This window comes from Amblyomma maculatum, chromosome 3, assembly GCF_055883805.1.
Source record: "Amblyomma maculatum isolate TAMU_Amacu chromosome 3, ASM5588380v1, whole genome shotgun sequence".
Lineage (NCBI taxonomy): Eukaryota > Metazoa > Arthropoda > Arachnida > Ixodida > Ixodidae > Amblyomma > Amblyomma maculatum.
Window position 1 is genome coordinate 217,884,056 of NC_139346.1, and position 24,095 is coordinate 217,908,150.

A 24,095-nucleotide genomic window follows, 5' to 3' on the forward strand; every position below is an offset into this window, starting at 1 on the left:
ATTATTATTATTATTATTATTATTATTATTATTATTATTATTATTATTATTATTATTATTATTATTATTATTATTATTATTATTATTATTATTATTATTATTATTATTATTATTATTATTATTTGTAAAGCCTTCGGAGTTCACACGCTATCGGGTCTGTGCGGGCTCTGTTCAAGTTCAGTGAGCCTATGTGGAGAATCTCATAGCTCGCAGTGCTCTGATGGGATGCTAAATATGACAGATACGCGCAATAAAACAAAATAATGCGTTTGTTGCTCTTATTACGGGTCAGCTAGGGCTACGCGCTCGAGCTGCAAGCCATGTCATAGCGAAAAGACCTGGTCGAAAATTGAAAATTTCTGCTGCGATCAGATCTCGGTAGATGACCTTTTTTCCCTTAGTTTCTCCCAGTGAAATACATGCACCACGATTGGGAATTGAACTAGTGTTATGACCGGGCTTCTACCCGTGGTTCACGTGGCTCCTGCAGCGGTCGATGTCTGGAGCCGAGCGGGTGCCGGAGAGCGCCTGACACCCCTTTGCAATTCCCGATGCTGCGCCGCATGACTGCAGCGCACTGAGGAGAAGCTTAGCCATCGGGCAAGCCAGTATATACCGTAGACATTCCGGTGCCTGTGCCCGGTCCTCCACTCCCCCTCAAGCTGCAGAAGGTCCGCGGCGGTGCTCGCTGTTAAACCTCTCGGGCTTATAAAAGAAGGCTCTGCCGCTTGTCGGGGCGAGATCATCGCGAGCGCTCGTCGAGTCTTGTGCTGCTCGTCTGGCGGGGACGTGGCGAAAACTCCCTGGCCGTCGCTGTGCAAAGACAGTCACGTGAAGCCGGTGCTTTCGGCCCCCGTGCCGGTGATATTCTGTTTCCTGTCATAAATGTACATAATGTATAAAGTCACCTTTTGTTCACCTCATGACTTGGAACCTTGATACCGGGACACGAACCCGAATCGTGACACCAGTGAATCGCAGGGATTCACAGAAAAACGCCGTGACACCACTGAGTAGCCGTGAAGGGATGCGTACCACATTAGTCAAAAGTTTAAACCGTATGAGGGAGTTCGCACTCGGGAATTCTGTGCGATTCAATGTTAATTGCCAGAGCAACAGATTGCATAAAGATGGGAGAAACGCTCTTCCTCACCCTTCCGAGATCTAGGACTTTCAAGGATGCTGTAGGTGCCCCTGGATTGGCTTAGAAGCCAGCCCTTCGAACTCTTTACGTCTGCCAAAGTGTGCACATTTATACAACGATGGTCATGCGTCCGTCCATGAACACGTACCATTCAGCACCAGCTTAAAGGAAGAAGGTGATGGAAGCAGAAACACCAAAATGAGACTATTAATTTTAGCGGAAAAAGAGTGGATACTCAGTATCCCTTATTTTCAAATAGCGCGAAAATCGCTGCCTGAAATGGTAATGAAGCTGGCCTGTATATTATGCCCTGAAGAGCCTATTTTAGTCTTTTGTTCACATTAGAGTTATCCAGCTCCAGTCTTATTGGACGCTGATGGTACCTGAAAAAAAGGCCATTTCACGCATAATACACAGCAAACGTAACAGTGCTCACCGCAACTCCTCTGCCGGAGGTGGAAAAGCGCCAGGCGTTTCCGAGCACCGGTCTCCTGGCCTGAAACAGAAGCGGAAGAAACATAGTTGAAAGGAGTGCGTTGTTGGGCGAGTCGGTCAAGGTATACTGCGCACAGTTTCTCCCATCTTTATGCAATCTGTTGCTCTGGAAATTAATACCCCTTCTCTTGCCCTTATGCACTATACTCGGACCAGTCTTCGTAGCCTCAGTCAGCATCGCATGCAGGTGGCCACACCAGACCCACCTTTTACGAGAAGAACCCACCTCACCCGAAGTCAAGAAGTCTTTTTGAATAAGCTCATCGCCCATGCGGCTTACACGCCACATATTATGGCCCGCTGGCGTCAGTATAAAGAGAAAATGATTACGTGCCCCCACTGTACGACTCTAACCTGCGGCGGCATATCTCATTTACTTTGGGAATGCCCTGCTTTTTCTACTGGACGCCCCGAGATCGAACCCTACCGCCTGAACTACCGTTCCCTTCTAGAAACTGATGCAAACACACAGATGATATTTGCCAAGTATGGCTCGCTTAGTGGCCTGGTTAGAGCAATGTGATTCGAGTGACGACCTAAATAAACAATGAAGATTATGTCTACTCCCCTTTATCCCCATCCATGGCCATGAGCCTTCCCATTCAATAAAGGACATTCAATCAAGGCACATTTTTGAACTGCGCATGGGTCTAGATATGACGCTTGAATGCATAGATGTGTTTCCTTCCATATGAATTTCAGTCGCGAGTCTGCGCTTGTTATGTACCTTTCTCGTCCTTGTTTTTTGTGTGCGCAGTATACCTTGGAAGAATAGCGGAAGAAAAAGTGTCAGCGCAAATCCTTAATTGCCAAACAGCTCCGAATTCTGCAGACGTAAACAATGAAGGTTATCTTCCCTAATCGATTTGAAAGTGATCGGTCTGGATAGCTCGGAGTTGCCAAAGCAAATATTTTCTAAAACATATAAGCAGCAAAGACAAACCAATGACAACACTGGGTACTACCAAACAGTACAAAATACAGAAACTTAAGGCTCTGTCATTACCTTCGTTACGATATATATATATATATATATATATATATATATATATATATATATATATATATATATATATATATATATATATCTGCTACGGAAGATGTCATATATGTGACGTATAAGTAGACGGAGCGGCATGTATTACGTCACAACAGGCACAGTGCGGCCAATGTTCACGAAAGCTCAGTGCAGGCAAGCGCTACAGAGATGTGCAAAAAACGTTTCATTACAAACGGTGCCAACTTCACATTTAAAAACCGACACGGGAGACTGCCCTATATTCACGACACTTCGTTTCATAGCACCGTCGTGGTTAGAGCTCGAATTCTCCTCTTCATACACTTCAAAGAACAGAAATAAGAGATGATTAATGTGCGGTAGAGTATTCGCTGACGTTACGTTGCTCCCACCGACGGAGTGGCCGACGCCGCTGAGGGGTTCAGTCCGTGCAAGCACGTGCTCCTCTCTACTCTGCTCAACCGTCGGCTCTTGTTGGCAACCCTGCTTTTCCTTTTGCCCTGCTCACACTTTAATAAAACGACTAGCGCATATAACACAGACACAGACATACGTCCTGTCTTCGCCTATGTCTGTGTTATATGCGCCAGTCTTTTTATTAATGATGACACACCAACTAGCCCAGCTTCCTGCCTTTACTGCGCATGCAGCCTCTTTTTTCCTTTATTCTTCTTCCCTCCTCTTTCCTGAAAACGGAGAGATAATTTTTCTATCCAATGGTTGCCTCCTTTCCATCGAGGTTTCACACGCCGCTGCCAATCCCAGAGACGTTCCTCGGTTATGTGGCGTTCCTACGCTAACGTGATGAAAATGACTGAGGTTTAACCCTGCTAAACCTAGTTAGGCGAAGCGAAAGCGTCGTTTTGTTTTGGTTATGCTTAGGTTTACAAACGGCCAGGCATGGTTTTGCAGCGATTAAATTGCCGAGCCGATGTAGTTGAGGACGCCGTCAGCTACTAGAGGGAAGCTTGGTGCTCTATCTGCATTCAAAGATCAAGCGGTGGTACGCCATATGCGGTACCACGGTTAAGCTATATAGCCATATTATGATCTCTGGATCGTTGAAGGTCAAGCGGCCCGCCAGGCTGATTTTGGCTAATACATGGCGTAGTGAATCTTCTGCTTCAAAATACCATCGGTATGCCGCCAGTCACTACTGCCAGCGTTTCGACGGTCACCGATGAGCACGTTGATTACCTGCGCGACGCATGCGCTACGTTCCGCTAAATGTTTTGCAAGAGCGAAGTTCGAGCGTGTCCCCTGCCCACAGTGTCAGACTCTACTATAAACCAAAGATTTAAGGACACATTTGTCTCCTGGTGGTTCGGAAAAAAAAAAAAAGAATTAACAGTTGATGCGCGCACATATAGAAGTGCTCTCAGAGAGAAACTAACGCTGAATGTAGCCTACATGCAAAATTAAAACAATTACCTGCTAAAACTTGTTCGTGTTAAACAGCACGGACCATAAGAATATTTAGGAGAAATCCACGCTTACTATAGGTTCATCGAAAGCGCAGGAAGCTTACCCACGCGAGAGGAAATTTCGTCGTCTGAAAGCAACAAAGAAAGCTCCTGGTTTAGCCTATAGACATTGTAACACACTTTGCATCAATTATACAGACTGTGTATGTTGCCAAACGTGCACACAATAATCCCAGTCTGTCAAACTATGCTGTAGCAGGTGTTCTGTTTAAGATGTGGTAAGCTGACCCGATTTAGGTAGAAAGGTCAAGGTGTCGCGAAATTCGTCACCTACAAAACGACATGACCCTCCCCCCTCCCCCGCAGCAGCAACGATCATAATTTAAAACAAAACAACCAGGAAGCGATTGGCAACTGTCGGCAACCAACTCGCACCGGGCAAAAAGAAAAAAAGAAGCGCGTTGTAATTAAAGAGCGGGAAACGACCCACGGAACCGTTTCCACGCCACCCACCTGAATCAGCGCGGCAGAGCGTTTGTGAAAAGACCCTCTCTCACGTTCTCGCAGGATATGATGCCAGGCAGCTCCGACGCCACGGCCGTTTCACTCGTGGCCTTTAAAGGGAACTCCTAGCAGCAGGAATTAACGAACGCATTCAAGAAGAATTATACGCGAAGATGGCGCAATATAAGCGCCTCTCGCGGGCCTTCGAGACAAAAGAGGGAGAAAGAGGAGCGTTGTCGGGAGCCGTGTGGCCAAGGTTGCTTCGCAAGGGCCGCCATCATTACGAGTAGACACCACACGAACATAAACAGCGTTGCTGTGTAATTGCTGGCAAAGATAAACACCGCGTCAAGCGTGAGTGCCTCTCCGCAGAACGTAGTGCGAGTAGAAGATGGCGTTTTGTTCTCGCACGGGAGAGTGCCACGATTCGAGGCGGCTACCGTTGCGCGACGTGTGACATTTGTTGGCTTTAGTCCGGCGTACTATACGGTTCGACACCAAGATTTGTGCGGACCCTCAGGGAAAGTTGATATTTTCTGGCGGACGTTGCATGTGGGAAGAACACGCGTCGACAAACTTCTTGTTCGTGAAAACCTATTCAGCGCCGTTTGAGCTAACGGAAATGCTGAAATGCCGAGTATAATAAGTGGACACTGCTACCCATTCGCAATACATGGAGAAGGGTTTACCAGGCTGAAAGGACCACAAAATGATTCAGTGAACAACGCCGCTGTGAAGCAACACATCTAGAAACTGAAGGCAAGAATGGCAACCGGCACAGGCTGCAGGCGATGAAAGCGCAATCATCCTCAGCTCTACGAGCCAAGTTGATGATGACTCTTCTCGACTTGCATGAATGCAAAGCCTGTCTATGGTTCACGCGAAACGTATGCTGCTCGTTCGGTGATGTCGCAGAGATTCAGGGTGGTGTCATACGATTTCACTTCCCATCTAGCATCACTTTTACAGCGAAGCTGTATACCTCTACCCTCCGAGGTAAGCTAAAAACGCCAGGCCTTGGGAGGGGGGCATTTGGTTCAAAATTGTAGTCTAATCGCTTGCCACCCGAGGTTCGGACCGGTGTTAAACGGTTTGTTGGCTTTAATGCACACAAAATTGCTTGCCGAGTCGAGCTTTATCATGTGTGAGGGTGTCGTACCGCGACTACCTCTCGTAACCGCAACGGGGGTGTAACTTCCGGTGGCCGTGGTGATTATTTGGTAAACTGGTTTAGAGGAAAGGAAAGGCCCATATTTCTATCACACCTGACACCTGAACACCTGCACCGCGTAATAATGAAGGGAGGGAACTGGGAGTCAAAGAAAGACAGAGGTGCTGTGCTGGATGGCTTCGGAATATGCGTCAAAATAGCGCGGACATCGATATAGCCGCGAGGACATGCAAACGGCGCGAAAATAAGAAAAGCAATAGCAAACATGGGGTTAGAACTGCCCGGTTTGTGTCAAATTAGATTATTAACGTGTATTTAAGACACATTATTGCAAAACGTCACCGAAAAATATATAATTTGGGGTGTATGAGGATATTTTCGTCTCGTTGTCGTAAGGAAAAAACACCAGGCCTTCCAAAGAGGTTGACGTCATTCGAAGCCCTCCTGTGATGTGCAAACCGCATAATGAATGATAACGGCGCCTGCAAACAATTGTGCGAAGCACGTTCCTTCTCGCCCGTGTGTTTCCCGATAAATATGACGGCTGCATAATCTACTCATAGTAGAAAAGTACTCAACAGCATTGATGATGATGATGATGATGATGATGATGATGATGATGATGATTATTATAACTTTATTTTCCACCAGATAAGGAGGTTCCCAATTCCCGCCCCCGGTACGCAGGCCTAAGGGACGGGAGCAGAGATCTCCGCGATCAGAAGCAGGCAAAGAGGTCTTGGCTCTTCGCGGCGTCACCACGCATTCATATAGAGACCAGTCTAGCAACCAATTCAGTTCATTACCACGGAACGTAAAGGCGCCATAATTTGTAGAGCCAGGTGTGTCATTTTCAAGTGCAATGGGCGTCGTTTTGCAGCTTCGCTGTCAAACCAGCTTCGCAGCGTGGATTGGAGCCAGCCACACGTTTTTTTAGTGAAGGCTAGTTTGCGATAGGGGTTCCAACCGACTACATATGCATATAGAACCGACTACATAAAGAAGTCAGATATTGCGCCTTCCTTTCCCCAGAAACCAAATTAATGGAGTAATTTCCCCGCCGCGGTGGTGCAGTGGTCAGGATGCCCGACTACAGTGTCGAAGTACCTGGGTTCGATCCCAACCACCGGCGGCTACATTTCGATGGAGGCCAAACAGAGGGGCGTCCGTGTGCTGTGCGATGTCAGGGCACGTTAAAGATCCCCAGGTGGTCGAAATTACTACGTAGCATCGGTACATCTTTCTCTCTTTCCACTTTCACTCTCACCTTTCCCCCATTACTTACGGTGCAGTTAAGGTGTCCACAAAACAAGTGACAGATACGGCGCCTTTCCTTTTCTGTGAAGAAACTATTATTATTATTGTTATTATTAGTATTATATTTCGACCGCCTGGGGATCTTTAACGTGCGATAACTAAAAATTCCCAGGAGGTCGAAATTACTCCACTACGGCACCCCTTTCTTTTTTTCCGCTTTCATTCCTACCCTCCTTCTTACCTGAGCGGTTCAGCTGTGCACACGCACACACAAAAAAAAAAAAATGATGGCAGATACTGAGCCTTCTCGTTCCTTTGAACCAATTAAAAAAAAAAAATCAGCCGAGAGGGGACTTGTTGAACGATGGCGATCAAGCAGGAAGCCAGACAGTGGTTGTTCTCGACTGTAGAGTAACAACACTGCCGCAAATCAGAGAAAAGCTGCTGCACAGGATCCCGGAGGTGGCGACCGTCGTCGGGGAGAAGGGGAGCGTCGTAGGCGCCGAGACGGTGGTGTCAAGCTGCGGTCAGAGGCCGGTGATTCGTTTCGGTTCAGCACCATTCTGCGTTCTTGTCGGCTAGCTGTTGCTCTGTACTCATTCCGGCCAGGTGTTCTTCTATATGAATTATCATTGTCGGCAGGAAGCCTTGTACGGGAGTTCACCCAATGTCTGCGATACTGGTGGTACGGACGGCGGTTGCGGCAAAAACGCGAAATGTGGCCAATCATTCCACAGGCATAACACACTGGCGGCTCACGTTCATTCGATGAATAAGGCTCATCGTCGCTTGGATTAAACGCTTCATGTTCTGGATGTAGTCGACGAGGAGGACGAGAGTGTTCGCTGTTGTAGGCGTTGATGGTGAGAGGCTGGATGTTCGGGCGATAAGCAGCAGAGCATCGGGTGTCCGAAGGAGACTTAACAAAGGGAGCATAACAGGTAGAAGATGGGCTATTGTCTGACGAAGAGGTGCCACTGTAGACGGGTCTGACGTGGCCCCCAATATCTTGATGCCTCCGAAGCTCTTCGCGGACGATCTGTCGAATTGTATCTGCCATGCTTGTCGTTTCAGACACATCCACACTGGCGACAGTTGTGACATTAGGCAACAGACCAAACTTCGGAATGATACGGCGTCGCTTCAAACATTCAAACGTGCGGCAGTGCCGTGTTACATCAGCGGTGGTATGCAAATCGTCCTAGCAGATAAGAAAGTTGTACACGTCTTGCGCTATTCCGTTGAGGAGGTGGCCCACTCTGTCTTCCTCAATCATCCGAGCATAAAATATTCTGCACAGCTTGAGGACTTCTATGTAAGTTGTGCAGGTCTCCCCCACTTGTGCTCGTTGAGCCAGAGTCTGTTCGGGCTCTTCTTTTCGTTCAATGGCATCGCCAAATTCCGCTCTCATTTCTTCCATGAAGCGATCCCAGGTGGTAAGGGATGCTTCACGATTGTCAAACCATGTTAGCGCAGTTTCTTAAAAAAAAGATACCGCATTCGTCAACTTGGTATTCGCATCCCAGCGGTTGTATTTGCTCACCCGATTGTAGTGGGTGACCCAGTCATCCACGTCTTCCCCGGGCTTGCCATAGAAGTGCCGGGATTCTCGATAAGACTGTGCGATGGTCGGTTGAGCTGCTGGCGTGGGCTGCGTTGAACCATCTGCTTGCGCCATCTCCGTCCGTAGTGGGGGGGAACCCAGCAATTATTCTGCTTCGGCGAAGTAGGAGAGGTTCCGTGGTGATCTGCTTCCCGCACCTCCACCACACTTGTTACGAGGTTTATTTACACAGATGTTAAGATGCGCTGGAGATTAGCACAGCACAGCGGACAGACCCAGCTTCCTCGTCCTCTTCTGCTTATTCCGCCAAACCTCATCTTCCTTCAATAAGGACCGCGGGAAGTGCGTAACACAGAGAAAAGCTGCTGTACAGGATCAAATCTCTGCGGGTCCTCATTCTTAGTGGCTGTTTGTTTCCTGTACTGGATCACTGCGACTACTGAGGACCACATTGCGACAAGCTCCGCATGAACGCGTCCTCTGTATACCAGCCCGCTTCAGCAGAAATGTCCCCGAATACCGCTGTACAAAGCGTCTCCCAAGAGCGAATCAACGTTAGCAGTGACGAATAAATGTGCGCATGTTGCGAACGGCAAAGCTCCACCTGTATATACTACGCAGCAGGCTCGTCTCTTGGGAGCAATGCCAAACGCGAGAGCCGACACCTTCGGGAGGGTGGCTCTCCGAGGGTCATCAGCGCGCTGCGACTGAGTCGCGCTAAATGTAGGCCATTATGCTCATTGGACACATGATGAAGCCATCTCGGAGCCAGAGGGACCTCCGCTGTGCGCGCACTCAGCTGCGCGAGCGTTCTTCGCTGTCTTGAGCGTTGTCCGAGCGAGAGATGAGAGCCGCCCTTAATTCTTGCACAAGGTTCACGAGGCCAGCTGACCTTCCCGCTTATACGCGGCGCTGCAGTCTCGCGCGAAGCACATACACAGCGCACCAGTGCCCGTATCTAACTTCTGCCCAGTCGTTTTTGTCTGGCCGCGTTCTCGCTGTCGTCGCCGTCCGCGAGCGAGGGATGAGAAACAATGAACGAGAATTACACGCTTCCCGTTCTTGTGCTGCGCTCACCGGAGCAGCGTCCGCTTGTCCTAAGTGGCACCCTCAAGACCAATTACGCGCGCCCCAGTCCCCGCCGTGCTTTATTTATACGCACGGCTCGCGCGCCCCATCCGAGTCCACCGATGACGCTCGGCGTACGCCGCGCCCGCAACGTGGCTCTTCCTGGTGCCCTTGCTCCGCCGTTGAATGCAGTAGGCTATTCGGCAAACTCGCGCTCATATCACGGCGGTGGCGGGACGCGACGTCGTTCACTGGCATTTTGCCGTCGTTGTGGCGCCCCATATGGAGGCGGCATCCCGGCTCCCCTCGGCCGCTATACGCTGCTCCAGACTCCTGGCAGGCCCTCGTTTCCCCGTGAGGGTGCGACATTTAAGCGCGATAGGCCCCCTGTGTCTCCACGTAAGCGGCAACGCTCCTATACGATCCACACAGCGAGCCATTTTATTTTTCTGCGTCAACAACGTCTGCTCAAAATCAAAGCTTGCGCCACTTCCCAGATGCTGCGTGGGCCTACTAGCAATAAGCAGCCCTATTTTAAAAGCGTTTGTTGGGATATCGACGCCAGAAGTGCTGGAACAAAAGGAATGGACACGAATCACTATAATCATTGCGTCAGCCACCATTCAACCTTGTTCGTTCTGCCCGTCCATGTGCGCGGCGGTAAGCTCTGGAGCCGATCGATACCACGTGCGCGTTGATTCTACAGTCAGCAAGCGTCTTCAACATCTGGAATACTACGTAGGTTTGACGTTCAAATAAAGACGGCTCTACTGGTCTCCCACCCCGAAGGCAAACCTCTATTAATTGGCAGAAGGCCATCAGTGCCCGTGCACGAGAGAAGGCGAGGGAATGAACGGTGGACATACTAACAAACTGCTCACAACAAATCTGCCGAATGCAGCAAGGCGCTATAGGGTGACATTACTAAGAATTCTTCACCTATGCACCGAACTCACTAGGATGCACCGAACTCATCAAGGAATAAAAGACGTGCTCGTTGGAGTGTTATACGAACACGTAAATACCGCTAAATATGCACAATGCACGGGCCAGCTACCACTAAAGAGCGACGCGTCGATCTGCTGGCGATGGTTTCTGCAAACGCCTATCGCATTTAAATTTATCGCGCCAAAATACCAAAATAATGCCAAGAATACCTTACATTCATTAAGGGCTTTTCAGAGAGATCCTTATTAACTAGCAACAGGCTATCAGTGTCCGAGCACGACTGTCATAGATTGGTACGCTCATCCGCATAGGGTGTATCCATATGTAATTTTCCGACAGTATATTGAACTCATTCCGTGGCATTAAAACATCACAGCCAGTCTAGTATCCTAGCTAACCATGGGCAACCTTTAACTGTAGCTGCGCCCATAAAAGGAATTAAAGCAAACACTTGGTTCGCGATTTTGAAGCCGGGGGCGAAGTTCTGGGTAACGGTAATTTCCTCACGTTATAAGAGCTCTTTATTTATTTATTTTTTTATTTTATTTATTCAGATACCCTAAAGGCCCGCTGGGGGCATTACATAGGGGGGGAACATAAGGCTGTATACAATTCATTGTTAAAGAAACAATCAAACAAATTGGATAGTGTTGGGTCATATGTTTTCGATTCGCAGTCGGCTTTCCACTAACCAACACGTCGTCTTTTCAGCGATTAGACGTTCGCGGTACGTAAATGTTTCTTTTTATATACACAGAGAGTGATAGAAAGTGAACAACCAGTTCCATCGCGTCCACTTTCTATCACTTATAAAGAAATTCTTCCTGAATAAAACTTCAGTTGTCAGTTCAACGCGACGTGTGTTTGTTTTTCTTTCTAGTTCCATGTCTAAAGGATCTGTGGAGGACTGCAGCCACAGAATGACACAAAAACAACGAGAAAACTACAGTACAAAAACTCTACCAGTGGCCGAACACTCTACATCAAAAAGAGTGCTAAAAAGGGCACGCGGGTTTGTCCCTTGCGGGCAACTCAACCGTTGCCCCTCACTCCCTGTGAGGGACAGCGATTACTTCCTTAGACAGTAACAGCGAAATGACCATCAGCTACACAAAGCCTCTTCAATAAGTAGCCATCCGCCACTAAATCTAAGGGTGCCGTTAATTCCATTTTACCCCCCCCCCCCCCCCTTTTTTTTTATCCCAGAGCGCACATGTATAATTAATCCTTGACAAGCGCTAGAAAAGCACGGAATCTTAACAAGTCCGGATTTCAAGCATTCTCTTCTGACGAAGTTATGGCCAGCATTCTGTGAATTTTATGCAAAAACATCAGCGTAAAACAGAAGCATGAAATTTCAATAATAACGTATTCGTGGAGGAAATAGGGCACAAAAGTCAATACAGACTGTCCCGCAACGAGCCGACTACTGCAAGCAAAAACACATTTTTTGGCGCATTGAAATTCCGCCTTTGATGCAACCCGATGCATCGCGGGAGAACAAAGGGATGAGCGCGGGTACCTGTGGCCCACTTTCTGGCACAAAACGCGCAGAGGTGACAGGTAGGCATCTGAAGTGTATGTAATACCCGTCACCCGTGTGTTTGCAGCGCCTCGATGGTTGCACAGAGAGCGAGCATCAGGCCGTTCCATGCACCTATATGCCCCCAACAACAAACCACCGTTTGGAAACACGCGCGCGCGAACGGCGAACAATGCGGGCCCGGCGTGCTCGTGTGACATATGCTAGCGTAGCCTTCAACGCCGCCGCGTGAGACGAGGCCTCTCGGAGGAACGCGTCTATTTCCCTGGATCACGCGATGGGCCGTTCGTTGAAAGCGGCCATATCGCGTGCCTCGGGCCATAGTCTGCCCGCGAGGCGTTACGAAGGGGCTCGCTCTGGAGAGCCTTAACCCGCCTAGGGCTGGACGCTGGTCACGACCTCATTTGTGTTCGGTCAGCGATCGCCGGTACAAAGGGATGAACCGAGGCACGCATGCGTGCCGGGGTAAATGAGTGAGTGACCCAGCCAGCCACGCAGTGAACGAAGGAGTGCACGAATGGAAGAATGAGCTGGTGATTCGATTGGTGAGTTACTGTTTGAGGGGAGAAGCGAGCGAGAAATCAACGAGCCTCTCAGCCAGAGTGAACAAGTGAATGAAATTAAATGAATGAATGAATGAATGAATGAATGAATGAATGAATGAATGAATGAATGAATGAATGAATGAATGAATGAATGAATGAGCAAAGAGCGAGTGCGCGATGCCAGATAGAGAGTAAATGAGTGACCCACGCAGGTAGCGAGCCAGTGAGTGAGTGAGTGAGTGAGTGAGTGAGTGAGTGAGTGAGTGAGTGAGTGAGTGAGTGAGTGAGTGAGTGAGTGAGTGAGTGAGTGAGTGAGTGAGTGAGTGAGTGAGTGAGTGAGTGAGTGAGTGAGTGAGTGAGTGAGTGAGTGAGTGAGTGAGTGAGTGAGTGTTAGTACGAAATTAGACGCGTAAGCATGAAACGAGAAAGCGTTGATCATTTCTACTCATCTGCTCTCTTCATCCATTTGGAAGCGATAAACTATCCCTGCTTATAAGTTGTGTTTCAATTGGTGTTTTTATGTGCGTTCAACGCGTTCTGCTTTCTAGCTGTTTCTTTGCCACTCATTAAAGACTGCGTACATCCACGAGAGACCTAGCTATTGTTCTTAGGGCATTCTCATTATGCTTTATTCACTCTTGTCTCCCTAGACCTTCCGGTATCGGCTGAGCAGTAAGCACTGGAGTAATTAATGTCTTGTAAATCCAGCGCTACACTACAAACCTTATCACTATTGCTTGACTTTCTATTTCCTGTTACTTCCATGCTGCAGTTCACCAAGTCGTTCACCAAGATCGTACGTTATGCCATAAATTAAGGACCTTCGAGATGTGAAGTGTGTACGTACAGTGCACAATTCCTCGAGTTGTAACTATCGCTCAAGCACCAAACTAAAATGAACTCGTCGCCACATCAATCAATCAGCACCGCAGGTTTTCGCAAACCTGTCTGCTAAGACGACAACCAAGGAAAAGACAGTGCAGTTCTTCAAAGTATTAGGAGAGGCCAAATGCGAGAACAAAAAAATCACGAAAAAGGATTCTGATTTATGTACCAACTCTAAGCCAAATAAACGGGACGATTTCACGGGTAGCTTGAAATGGAACCAAGTAGGCATTACATGGGGCAACTTGAAGGTTTGAGGAGAAAGCCAATTTATATCAGGTGATATAATATCATCGCAAAAAGGAGATTGATTCGCTCTCCTTTTTGCGATGACATTATTTGGATTACAATCTCCTTTTCGATTGATTCAACTGATTGATTCAATGGAAATTTTTATTTAACGAAGCTTTGGGTTCAGCGGTTGACACTCTAAAGCTGCTGCGCTGGCGCCTTGACCCATTAGATAGGCTTGTGCTAATCTTCAAGTCACTGACGGACTGCGCTGCCTCCCGCTATTCGATTAATGCTTCCGTGTGTGGTTAACCATTACAGCCCCTTTGTGATATGGAAAAGTAATGGGCACTTATCATACCAGGGACAAGTATTCGGGCACTGACTGGAGAGAGTGATACGTGTACAGGTTGGGATATGTGTTTGTCTGGACCTGTCACCATCGTATATGGCTTCTTCCGTTGTGAAATTTTTATGGTGGGGCGCACTTTTTTTTTTTTTTTTTTTTTTTTTTTTTTTTTTTTTTAGCCTGACGATTTCTAGGCGACCTCTGTGTTTGGAGGCAGAGTTATGAGGAGAGGAATGTAGTCCTGTCGGTTGGTGAGCACTCAAGCTAAAATATGCTCGCCGCCTCGTTTCCCTCTAGGCAGACTCGTGTCCAAAGCAAAGACGACACGATATTTTTAGAAAAACGGGAGGCAATGACACCGCTCTAGAGAGCAGGGCTGCCGTGTTTCAGTATTCTGCCCTTTTTGAAGTCTCGGCAGGGTTCAGTTGAGTCGGATCCAGTCATTGGGGAACGTCCGGACACTCCACTGTGAGCAACGGTAGCTGCTGTTTACGCCGTGTGAGTTTTATGAATGTGCAGGCTATCGGTTGGGTTAGTTGATCGAGAACCACTACCGCTGCCTTGTCGATTTTCTAGCAGACAGAGGCATTCGCATTCACCATCTCCGGGTCCCTTGCAAGGTGCTTTCGCCTTGCACTTCCTTGAATTTCAGGACTGAGGCGACTGTTAACCTGCTCTTATGTATTCTGGAAATCCTCTCAGCTAATAGCATTTGATGCGCTGAGGAGCAGATTCGCTCTATTAGATGGGGCAACCTGTTTTGGTGTTTTATGGTCAGGCTTTCTGAGATGCCTTCCGTTACCTCATTGACGGTGTCGCCGACTGCTAAGTGTTCAGCCTGCTGTAAGTGGTGTGGAGGGATGGCCCCAGCGCCGTATCGTTTGTAAGCGCAATGTAGGACGGTCTCCGCTTGATGCTGCTGCTTTTTGTTGAGTCTGTGGGGTCATACTTTAATAAAATGGAGCCTTCTTTTTTCATCCCTTTACTAACATTAGCGATCATCCGCGTGATTTGTTGTGCGGTTGTGTTTAGAGATCGAAGTGCCAAGTTCCCTCCTGGGCGAGCTGTGAATCTATAGGCTTAAGATTAGTATATCCATAACTTGGAAGCGCTGTCTTTCGAGATAGATTTATATCAGGCCGGACCGGTATGCGATGTTCGTAGACTCTGATGACCTCACATTTTTCTTGCGCTCACACGGGGTCCACACATTGACGCGCACATCTCCATGAAGGAGGAAGAGCTCCCTCTTTTTAGGGCAGGGAGCCTCAGTGTTCCGTACAGTAATGCCGACGGCATAGATCATGAAGCCTGCATCGTTGTGTTCCGACCTTATTAAAAACGGGGGGGGGGGGGGGAGGGGAGGGGGGGGCGGAGTTTTGGAGCCTTGCGGAGTGCCTGTATCGGACATTTTGAGCTCTTGATCATGTGTCTCCCAAACCCATGGTGGCTGTTCTATCAGAGAGAAATGCTTCGTTGTAGCCGATTGAGTTTTCAGCGCCCCAGCGGGTTCATTTCAGCGGTAATCACGCCGTGTACAACGCTCTCAATAGTTCTCTTTAGAGGCCTAGGATGAGGTGCTCTCTGCCTCTGGGGATCTCGGTTAGAACTTCCTCCTTGAGGAGGAGAAAGGCGTTCGGAATGACAGCCTTGCTCTGAATACGAGCATGCTGTATAGGAAAAGGTTATTATCCTCGATGTACCATGCTATCTGTGTTGGATGACTTTTTCATGCAACTTCCCCTAGCATAACGTCACCTGGCTCAACGTGGTGATAATTTCTACCTGTTTCCATTCCGCTGGTACCTCACCACATGACCATAGGTTTTTATTTGTGAGTGCTTTTCCTTGATCTCACAGATTTCTGATCATGGCGTTGGAGATCTTGCCTGCCGCTGCCGCGGTGCTTTTCTGTGCTGCGCGGATTTCCACGTATTCCTTCTCCTCTATGACGGGTGCGTCTAAGCATGCAGTCTTGTTTCTCCGAGTAAGTCAGGTTGCTCGAGGCGACCCGTTGTATATTCAGAACGTGAACAGCATTTATCAGTTCCTCGCCTTTTCCTGGGAATTATTTTTTTTTTTCGTGGGTGTTGCGTAGTGACTGCTTTCCTCAGTGTATCCGCTGCAGTTTTCTGGGAATGGATAACCTTTGTATGCATCCCAATCAGTTGTCTTAGCTATGCCTCAGGTTCATTTAATTGTAAAGGTGAAAATGGAGGTGCTAATTACGCACCGGTCGCTTCCCAGTCTTGGTTGGACCACGCAGCGGATTGGACGCATTTTACTAATGTTAGGTGTAGGCATGCATCTCACAGCTCACGCTGTAACAAATATGCCACATACATCTTCTGGTGTGAGGCCACCGTACGTGAGTAGCTCCAAGCAATCTTTGGCGTTAGTGATGACGGCAATCCTTTCGAGCGAGTTGTTGCTGTAGTGCCAGCTGCTGTATACCATCTCGTACAGCATGCATGCTAATTACTGATCACGGTACCATAAGTGGGTGCGAGGTTATGAGTTTATCGAAGGGGAGGGGGGGGGGGGGGGGGGCTCTGATCAAGTTAGGTTTCTCGGCCTATTTCTTAGTGGGGGCTGATGATGTTGTGTAGTCGACTATTTAACTCTCCAAACTAAGCTAGAAGTTCATGATTAGATTTTTCGACATTCGCGCAGTTTGTAAAATGTGCTGGTGAGTGGGAGGCAGCTAAATTAGTCTCCGTAGGCGCAAATGGTCCAACTCCTGGTGCACTCTTGACCCGCGCCCTGAGGGAAGGGATGGAGGAGAGAGAGTGAACGAGATAAAGGGAGAGTTGTATTGTATCGGTGTGCTGCAGACTGATTCAACCATATGAACTTCACAGATATTGTAGAATGGCAGATATCCTACGATAATTCGCAAGCTTGTGGCTTACTTCCAAAGCTGTAAGAGTTTCCGTGCTTAAACAGCATTCTGGGAAGCGAGTACCAGGACGACAGGAAGAGACAAACGTGCCCCAGAGCATGCTGTGTAGAATACCTCCGATGTATAGATAGAAGTAAATTTCGCTGGTACATTACTCGTATTCACTCAGGTGAGCGCATTGCAGACGTGACGAACGGGACGCTACATGCCCTTCCATGCTTTCTTACTCCTTCATTTCCTTCCTTCTGCTCCTTCTACAATGTACTATGTAGCCGGTCTGCATAGAAATCCGGAAAAAGGTGCTTCCCCCTGCTGTTCGTATTGCTTCTTGGTGCTTCAGTGTCAGCGCTTCTCTTCGCTGTGAATGTTCTTGTTTGTCTATGGGCTTGATTTTATTCGGTGCTACTTTTTTGACATCGTGAAAGCTGTCACGCGCACGCAATACCCCTTTGCAGCAACACGATCCATAACACTAAGGCAGACACCATGTACGCCTCACGGAGCCCAGTCCAAGCACAGCGGCCACCTACGCATGTTTCGCGCCTGCGGTGAGAGGATCACCTCGCGGGCGTCGCTGCCAGCGCTAAGTCGGCGTGCGCCCGCGTGCCACGCCGCTGGCCTGTGGCGAAGACCAAGCATCAGAGACACGCGCGAGAGATCACCAGCACGCGATGCCGCGTAATGACCCGCCGGCACATCAAGCGGCAATTAGCGCTAACCTCCTCTCCGCATGACCACGCGCCGCGACCAGGCAACCCAACGCCCAGCGGCGGCGTCTTTGTCGGGGTCATTGTCAGCGCTATCTGGAGTTCCCAAACGCGACAGGGCGTCGCGCCGCTCCCCGAGGGGCGGTCAACTCGCTGTTGCCTCCCTCCGCTGCGGACCTACTCCGGTCGAGATAAGGCACGCATCACGCGCGACCTTTCCTCGTCACCGAGCACTCCGCCGCCGGCCACAACCTAGCGCTCAGATATACGCGTAGGCACCGTGACGGCAGCGCATACGGCACCTCGACGGCATTGTTCTGATTTGGCAAAAGACAGCGAAGACAGGACTGCAGCGCAGATACTCTGGTTCTGCTGCTTCCACATGGTGGAATTAAAGACCGAGCGGGTCGAAATAGCTGGAGAAAACAGTGGCTTTTGAAAGAAACCTACAAAAACATACATCGATCACTTTCTGCGTTAAGGTAAACCCGTAATGATACAAACACTTGACGGAAAACAGGCGGAAGGGGGCTGGGTCGTCAACAATAGCAGTCTGCTGACGAACAACACTGCCTAGGCGGCAAGTAGCCGACGCGCGAATTTTCCTATGGCAACTGTTTCCCCATGTGCAGATTATCTAATCAAGTTACCTTCTCCTTTTCAACTGAAGCCAAAAACTGAAGTCTTGTAGCCTGGTGAGCTGACAGAATCAAACAATTCGCAGACAAGAAAAGATATACCGCCCTTTTTATGCAGGCGTCGGTCGGATTCGGACTTATACACTTGCGAGCTGCTGCTTTCAGCTATCCGTGTCTCAATTCCGAACCGTAATTAACACCTAAATGTCGCCAACCTCACAAGTCGCTTGCAACAACTTGAACCTTATTCAGTGATAAAGCATGTCATAAGAGGTTTATGAAAGGGGCGATATCTGAGAGCATCATTGATTGAACGAAAAAAAAAAACGAATCTGAATTGTGCAGTAGTAGTGTCTCAATTCCGAACCGTAATTAACACCTAAATGTCGCCAACCTCACAAGTTGCTTGCAACAACTTGAACCTTATTCAGCGATAAAGCATGTCATAAGAGGTTTATGAAAGGGGCGATATCTGAGGGCATCATTGATTGAACGAAAAAAAAAAACGGTTCTGAATTGTGCAGCAGGAGTGTCTCAATTCCGAACCGTAATTAACACCTAAATGTCGCCAACCTCGCAAGTCGCTTGCAACAACTTGAACCTTATTCAGCGATAAAGCATGTCATAAGAGGTTTATGGAAGGGGCGATATCTGAGGCCATCATTGATTGAACGAAAAAAAAAAACGGTTCTGAATTGTGCAGTAGTAGTGTCTGAATTCCGAACCGTAATTAACACCTAAATGTCGCCAACCTCACAAGTCGCTTGCAACAACTTGAACCTTATTCAGCGATAAAGCATGTCATAAGAGGTATATAAAAGGGGCGATATCTGAGGGCATCATTGATTGAACGAAGAAAAAAAACGGTTCTGAATTGTGCAGTAGTAGTGTCTCAATTCCAAACCGTAATTAACACCTAAATGTCGCCAACCTCACAAGTCGCTTGCAACAACTTGAACCTTATTCAGCGATAAAGCATGTCATAAGAGGTTTATGAAAGGGGCGATATCTGAGGGCATCATTGATTGAACGAAAAAAAAAACGGTTCTGAATTGTGCAGTAGTAGTGTCTCAATTCCGAACCGTAATTAATACCTAAATGTCGCCAACCTTACAGGTCGCTTGCAACAACTTGAACCTTATTCAGCGATAAAGCATGTCATAAGAGGTTTATGAAAGGGGCGATATCTGAGGGCATCATTGACTGAACGAAAAAAAAACGGTTCTGAATTGTGCAGTAGTAGTGTCTCAATTCCGACCCGTAAATAACACCTAAATGTCGCCAACCTCACAAGTCGCTTGCAACAACTTGAACCATATTCAGCGATAAAGCATGTCATAAGTGGTTTATGAAAGGGGCGATATCTGAGGGCATCATTGATTGAACGAAACAAACACGGTTCTGAATTGTGCAGTAGTAGTGTCTCAATTCCGAACATTAATTAACACCTAAATGTCGCTAGCAACAACTTCAACCTTATTCACGGATAAAGCATTTCATAAGAGGTTTATTAAAGGGGTAATAACTTCAATGCCAGGGGCACTTGAGGAAGCGGATATCAACCTTGACATAGCAACAGGCCTGCCTTGACGACGGCGGTCAAGGCCCTGCGCGAAGCAACAAGCTCGCGTGGGATCGGATACCCAAGTGCGGCGAACGATCCGGGAGTCTGCCCTTTAAATTACGCTCTTCCCAAGGGCAGCGGTTGAAGAAAGAGGCATGCATCGCCGGCCGCATTGTGGTCGGTTTACCGTTACCAAGAGATTGTCTGAGAAAACAGCCGCGCTGACAATATGATATCCTCGCTTCCGCAGCATCAAGAACCAAGCTACACGTGGGAAGCTTGTGAAGTATTTGTCGACGTGCCGTGGCCTACGTGAAGGAATTCGGAAGGCGGGTCTTCATGGTGCCGTGTGCAAAAATGCAAATTGGTGCTCCTCGATTGGCCAGTGCTCAAGGACAAAAGATTCCCTATACCTAGGACAAGACAGTGTAGAAAACCCGGGATCTGACCATTGCTGGGGACATTGGGAGACTTTCTCTAAAATCTCTACCATCATGTAAATACATTTGCACTTCTTCTCGCTTCCGTGGTGCCTCGTCGCCTCGCCTCGCCTCGCTGGCCTTCGCTACCTTTGGCTTCAGCCCTGCTGGCGTCGCAACAACTGGTGGCAGCGGTATAATCGAGCCTGGCTGACCAATGGAAGACAGCAGGCCGAGATCGCAGAGGCTGGCAGTTACGGACTGGTGAGTGCTGGTATTGCTTTTTGCGTACTAGGCTGTTAAGATAGAGGTGTAATCTTCTCCCTGGTGAGGCCAGCCGCAGAAGCGTGAATTGAAGTATTTCTGGGTGGAGGCCACGGCATTGTCGCAGTGCTGTCAGTTATGGATTTGAAGCGGCTACTTAAGACTCCGCTCGTAAGTCTGAGTGAGGACCTAGGCGTTAGGATTAGTCCAGAGATGACGAAATCCGAGATTATAGTCGCCATAGAATAGGTCTGGTACAGCGAGCCCAACGGTCGGCAGCAGCCAGCGGAGCCCTGGACTGAGGGCAACCTACCATTGTGAAAAAGTGGACGAAGTCGACGGAGAAGACTCTTGTGGATTCAACAAGCAGACATCTCTGAAGACACCCAAAAACCGCCAAATAATATAGGGCTAAATAAAGTTTTTCCTCCTCCTGCCTCCTCCGCTAATTCGGTAGACAAAGGGAAGAGCTGGACAGAACGCCAAGGGAGAGCGGCAATTTGGCTTAAAAGTTGAACAGTAGATGCTACAAGGAAGCCTACGTAAGTTCAGAAGTTATCTGAGTCGGAAAAAAAGGAGGTTGATGACCTTTCAAAGAAAAAGATTTTTGAGGCGCGGAACCCGCTCACGCGCTACAGCTGTAACGAAAGCGGGCACATTGCTCCTGGATGTCGCAAACCAAGAGTCACATTTGCTTACGCGTGCGATTCAGCGACAAATGAGGAGTTGCTCAGTCCATATCTCTTCAGTCTCACTGTAAACGGAAAGACGTGTCGGGTGCTCAGGGACCGTGGAGCGATAATTGATCTTGTGCATCCGGACTACATTGCGCAAACTCAGTACACGGAAAATGCGCCTGGATCAAACCTATACTGGGGGAAGCAAGCGTGTCTCCCACTATCGGACGTGGTCATCAGTGGACCGTTTGGTGATGTTCGAACTGAGGCGGCGGTTTCAAACAAGCTGCCCCCCCAGTACCCATATTTGTTCGCTAACCGAACGGACCAACTTCTTAAAGAGGAAGGCAAAAGTTTGACAGGCGTTGTTCAGGTTCTCACGAGAGCTAATGCGCGTGCTCTAGCTGCTAAGTTGGAGACGAGAGAGCCGCACTCAAGAGAGGATGTAGTAGACACACCTAACACATGTGCGCAGCCTGTTACTTTGCAGAAGTGTGGTCAAAAAGAGAGCGAGGCTATGGAGCCAAACAGACAAATTAATGAACTTGAAGAGCAACCGCTCACATCACTCCGCGAGGGAACGGTAGCAGAACCAGATGAAGCTTATGGGGGTGTTACTCCCGCAAGAATGCGCCACGAGGGGACTAGACGCTACAGTCGCCTTCTAGCCCCGACGTGCCAGCCCTAGCAGACAGAGCTGTGACCCCCAACCCGCGGTGCGAGAAATCGCCACTGCGGCGGGTTCGGGCCAGAGGGGACAAACACCGAGTTGCGTACTCGAACAAGAGTTTATTGCACTGCTCGAGTACACGGCAAGAGAATAGCAATTAAGAACAACCGCCGTGTAGCGAGCGAAAGCCGCGTACGGGGGTGCAATAACAACCACCTAATGGGGAAGCGCGCCAAGGAGGTGAGAGGAGGAGTCTTCTCACGAGAAATCGCCACTGCGGCGGGTTCGGGCCAGAGGGGACAAACACCGAGTTGCGTACTCGAACAAGAGTTTATTGCACTGCTCGAGTACACGGCAAGAGAATAGCAATTAAGAACAACCGCCGTGTAGCGAGCGAAAGCCGCGTACGGGGGTGCAATAACAACCACCTAATGGGGAAGCGCGCCAAGGAGGTGAGAGGAGGAGTCTTCTCACCTGACACAGCTTCTCGCTCGCATCCCGTCGCGGTAAGTGCCTACGGTCAGCGGGCGATTCTCGGTGACGGCGGTGGTCTCCTCGGCGGAAATCATGAACCGCGCGCTGCGCGCCCATTCGCCGAAGAGCCCCAAGCGAGTTGCTACAGTCGCGCTCCTCGACACGGAACGGGAGAGGAGGCCTCCCGGTTACGCCGGCAGGAAAGAGGGAAGCCCGCGGCAGCGTCGCCGCAGGGCCCGGGAGGCGGCGGGGGGTGGCCAGCATGCCCTCTCCTCCGCCAACCTCTCTGCCAGCGCGCGTAATCACGCGTGTTAATTACGCGCGGGCGTTATAATGGAGGAAGGGGATTGTGAACCCCCACAAGCTAGTTCAAACAAGCCAGGGCGATCAGAAAGCAAAGCGACAGAATGTAGGGGGCTGTTTGTGCTGCCGTCGTCAGATTCGCTAGACCGAATTCTGGGGAAGGTAACCAGAGATACCCTTATTAAGGAAGGGCAGAAGATCCGACTCTCAAAGATATCTAAACCACGAAAAAGGAACGAGTCGCTCGTAAAATTGTTAGCTTCCCGGTGAGAAATGGAATACTGTATCGACACTACAGCTGCAAAAAAGGCCGCGTCTTTGACCAGTTGGTAGTGCCAACCAGGTATCGGGCCGAAATCTTGTCCCTTTGTCACGGAGGGAAGGAATCGGGACACTTGGGGGTCCGTAAGACAAAAAACCGTTTGCTATCGGAATTTTATTGGCCGGGTTGCTTCAGGGACGTTGAAGACTATGTCAGGGCATGCGGCACTTGTCAGAGAGTGGGGAAGCGACACGATAAGAGTAAGGCTCCGCTCAAACTGGTGCCGATAATTTCGGAGATCTTTCGCCGGCTGGTAGTAGATATCGTTGGGCCGCTCCCAGTGACAAAATCAGGTTATCGATACTTGCTGGCCGCTATTTGTCCAACCACAAAGTTTCCAGAGGCCATCCCCATCAAAGAGCAGAGCTCGGTGGAAGTAGTAAACGCACTGCTGTCCATTTTCTCAAGGGTAGGATTTCCACAGGAAATTGAAAGCGGCCAGGGCACCATGTTCACTAGTGTTCCCACCTCGGGTTTCCTAGAGAAATATGGAATTAAAATAATTCACAGCTATGTTTATCACCCACAGTCGAATAGCGTTGAACGGTATCACTCAGTCATGAAGCGAATCCTGCGAGCGCTAATCTTTGAAAAGAAACGCCAGTGGGACGGATGTATTCCCGTTATGCTGTTTGCCTTATGCACGGTCACTCATGAGGCAACCGGATTTAGTACGTCTGAGCTTGTGTACGGGTGGGCCTTGCGCTTACCTTTACACCTTCTAAGAGAATCATGGGAGTCAAAAGACACAGATCCAACTGTAGTTGAATACATCTTGGACTTAATAGACAGGCTTCACCGCTGTCGAGAAGTCGCAGAAGCAAACATTAAAGAGGCATAGACAAGGGCGAAAAGTTATTACGACAGTAATTCCAAGCTGAGGTCGTATCAGGAAGGAGATCGAGTCCTTGTATTGCGACCATCTCGATTAAATAAGCTCGAGGTTCAATGGGAAGGGCCATTCAGAGTTGTGAAGAAGCTTTCCGAAACAAACTACGCCATTGAGCGG

General features: G+C 48.8%; 1 protein-coding gene across 1 annotated transcript in view; it reads right to left on the reverse strand.

Annotated features, from left to right (window-relative positions):
• The window catches only part of LOC146197713 (pleckstrin homology domain-containing family G member 5-like), a 767,578-nt gene that overhangs the window by 700,573 nt on the left and 42,910 nt on the right, over positions 1–24,095 (reverse strand). Inside the window, exon 2 of the mRNA XM_084599624.1 lies at positions 1,581–1,640. Coding sequence (XP_084455750.1) covers positions 1,581–1,640 — 60 coding nt within the window. The remainder of the gene's footprint in view (positions 1–1,580; positions 1,641–24,095) is intronic.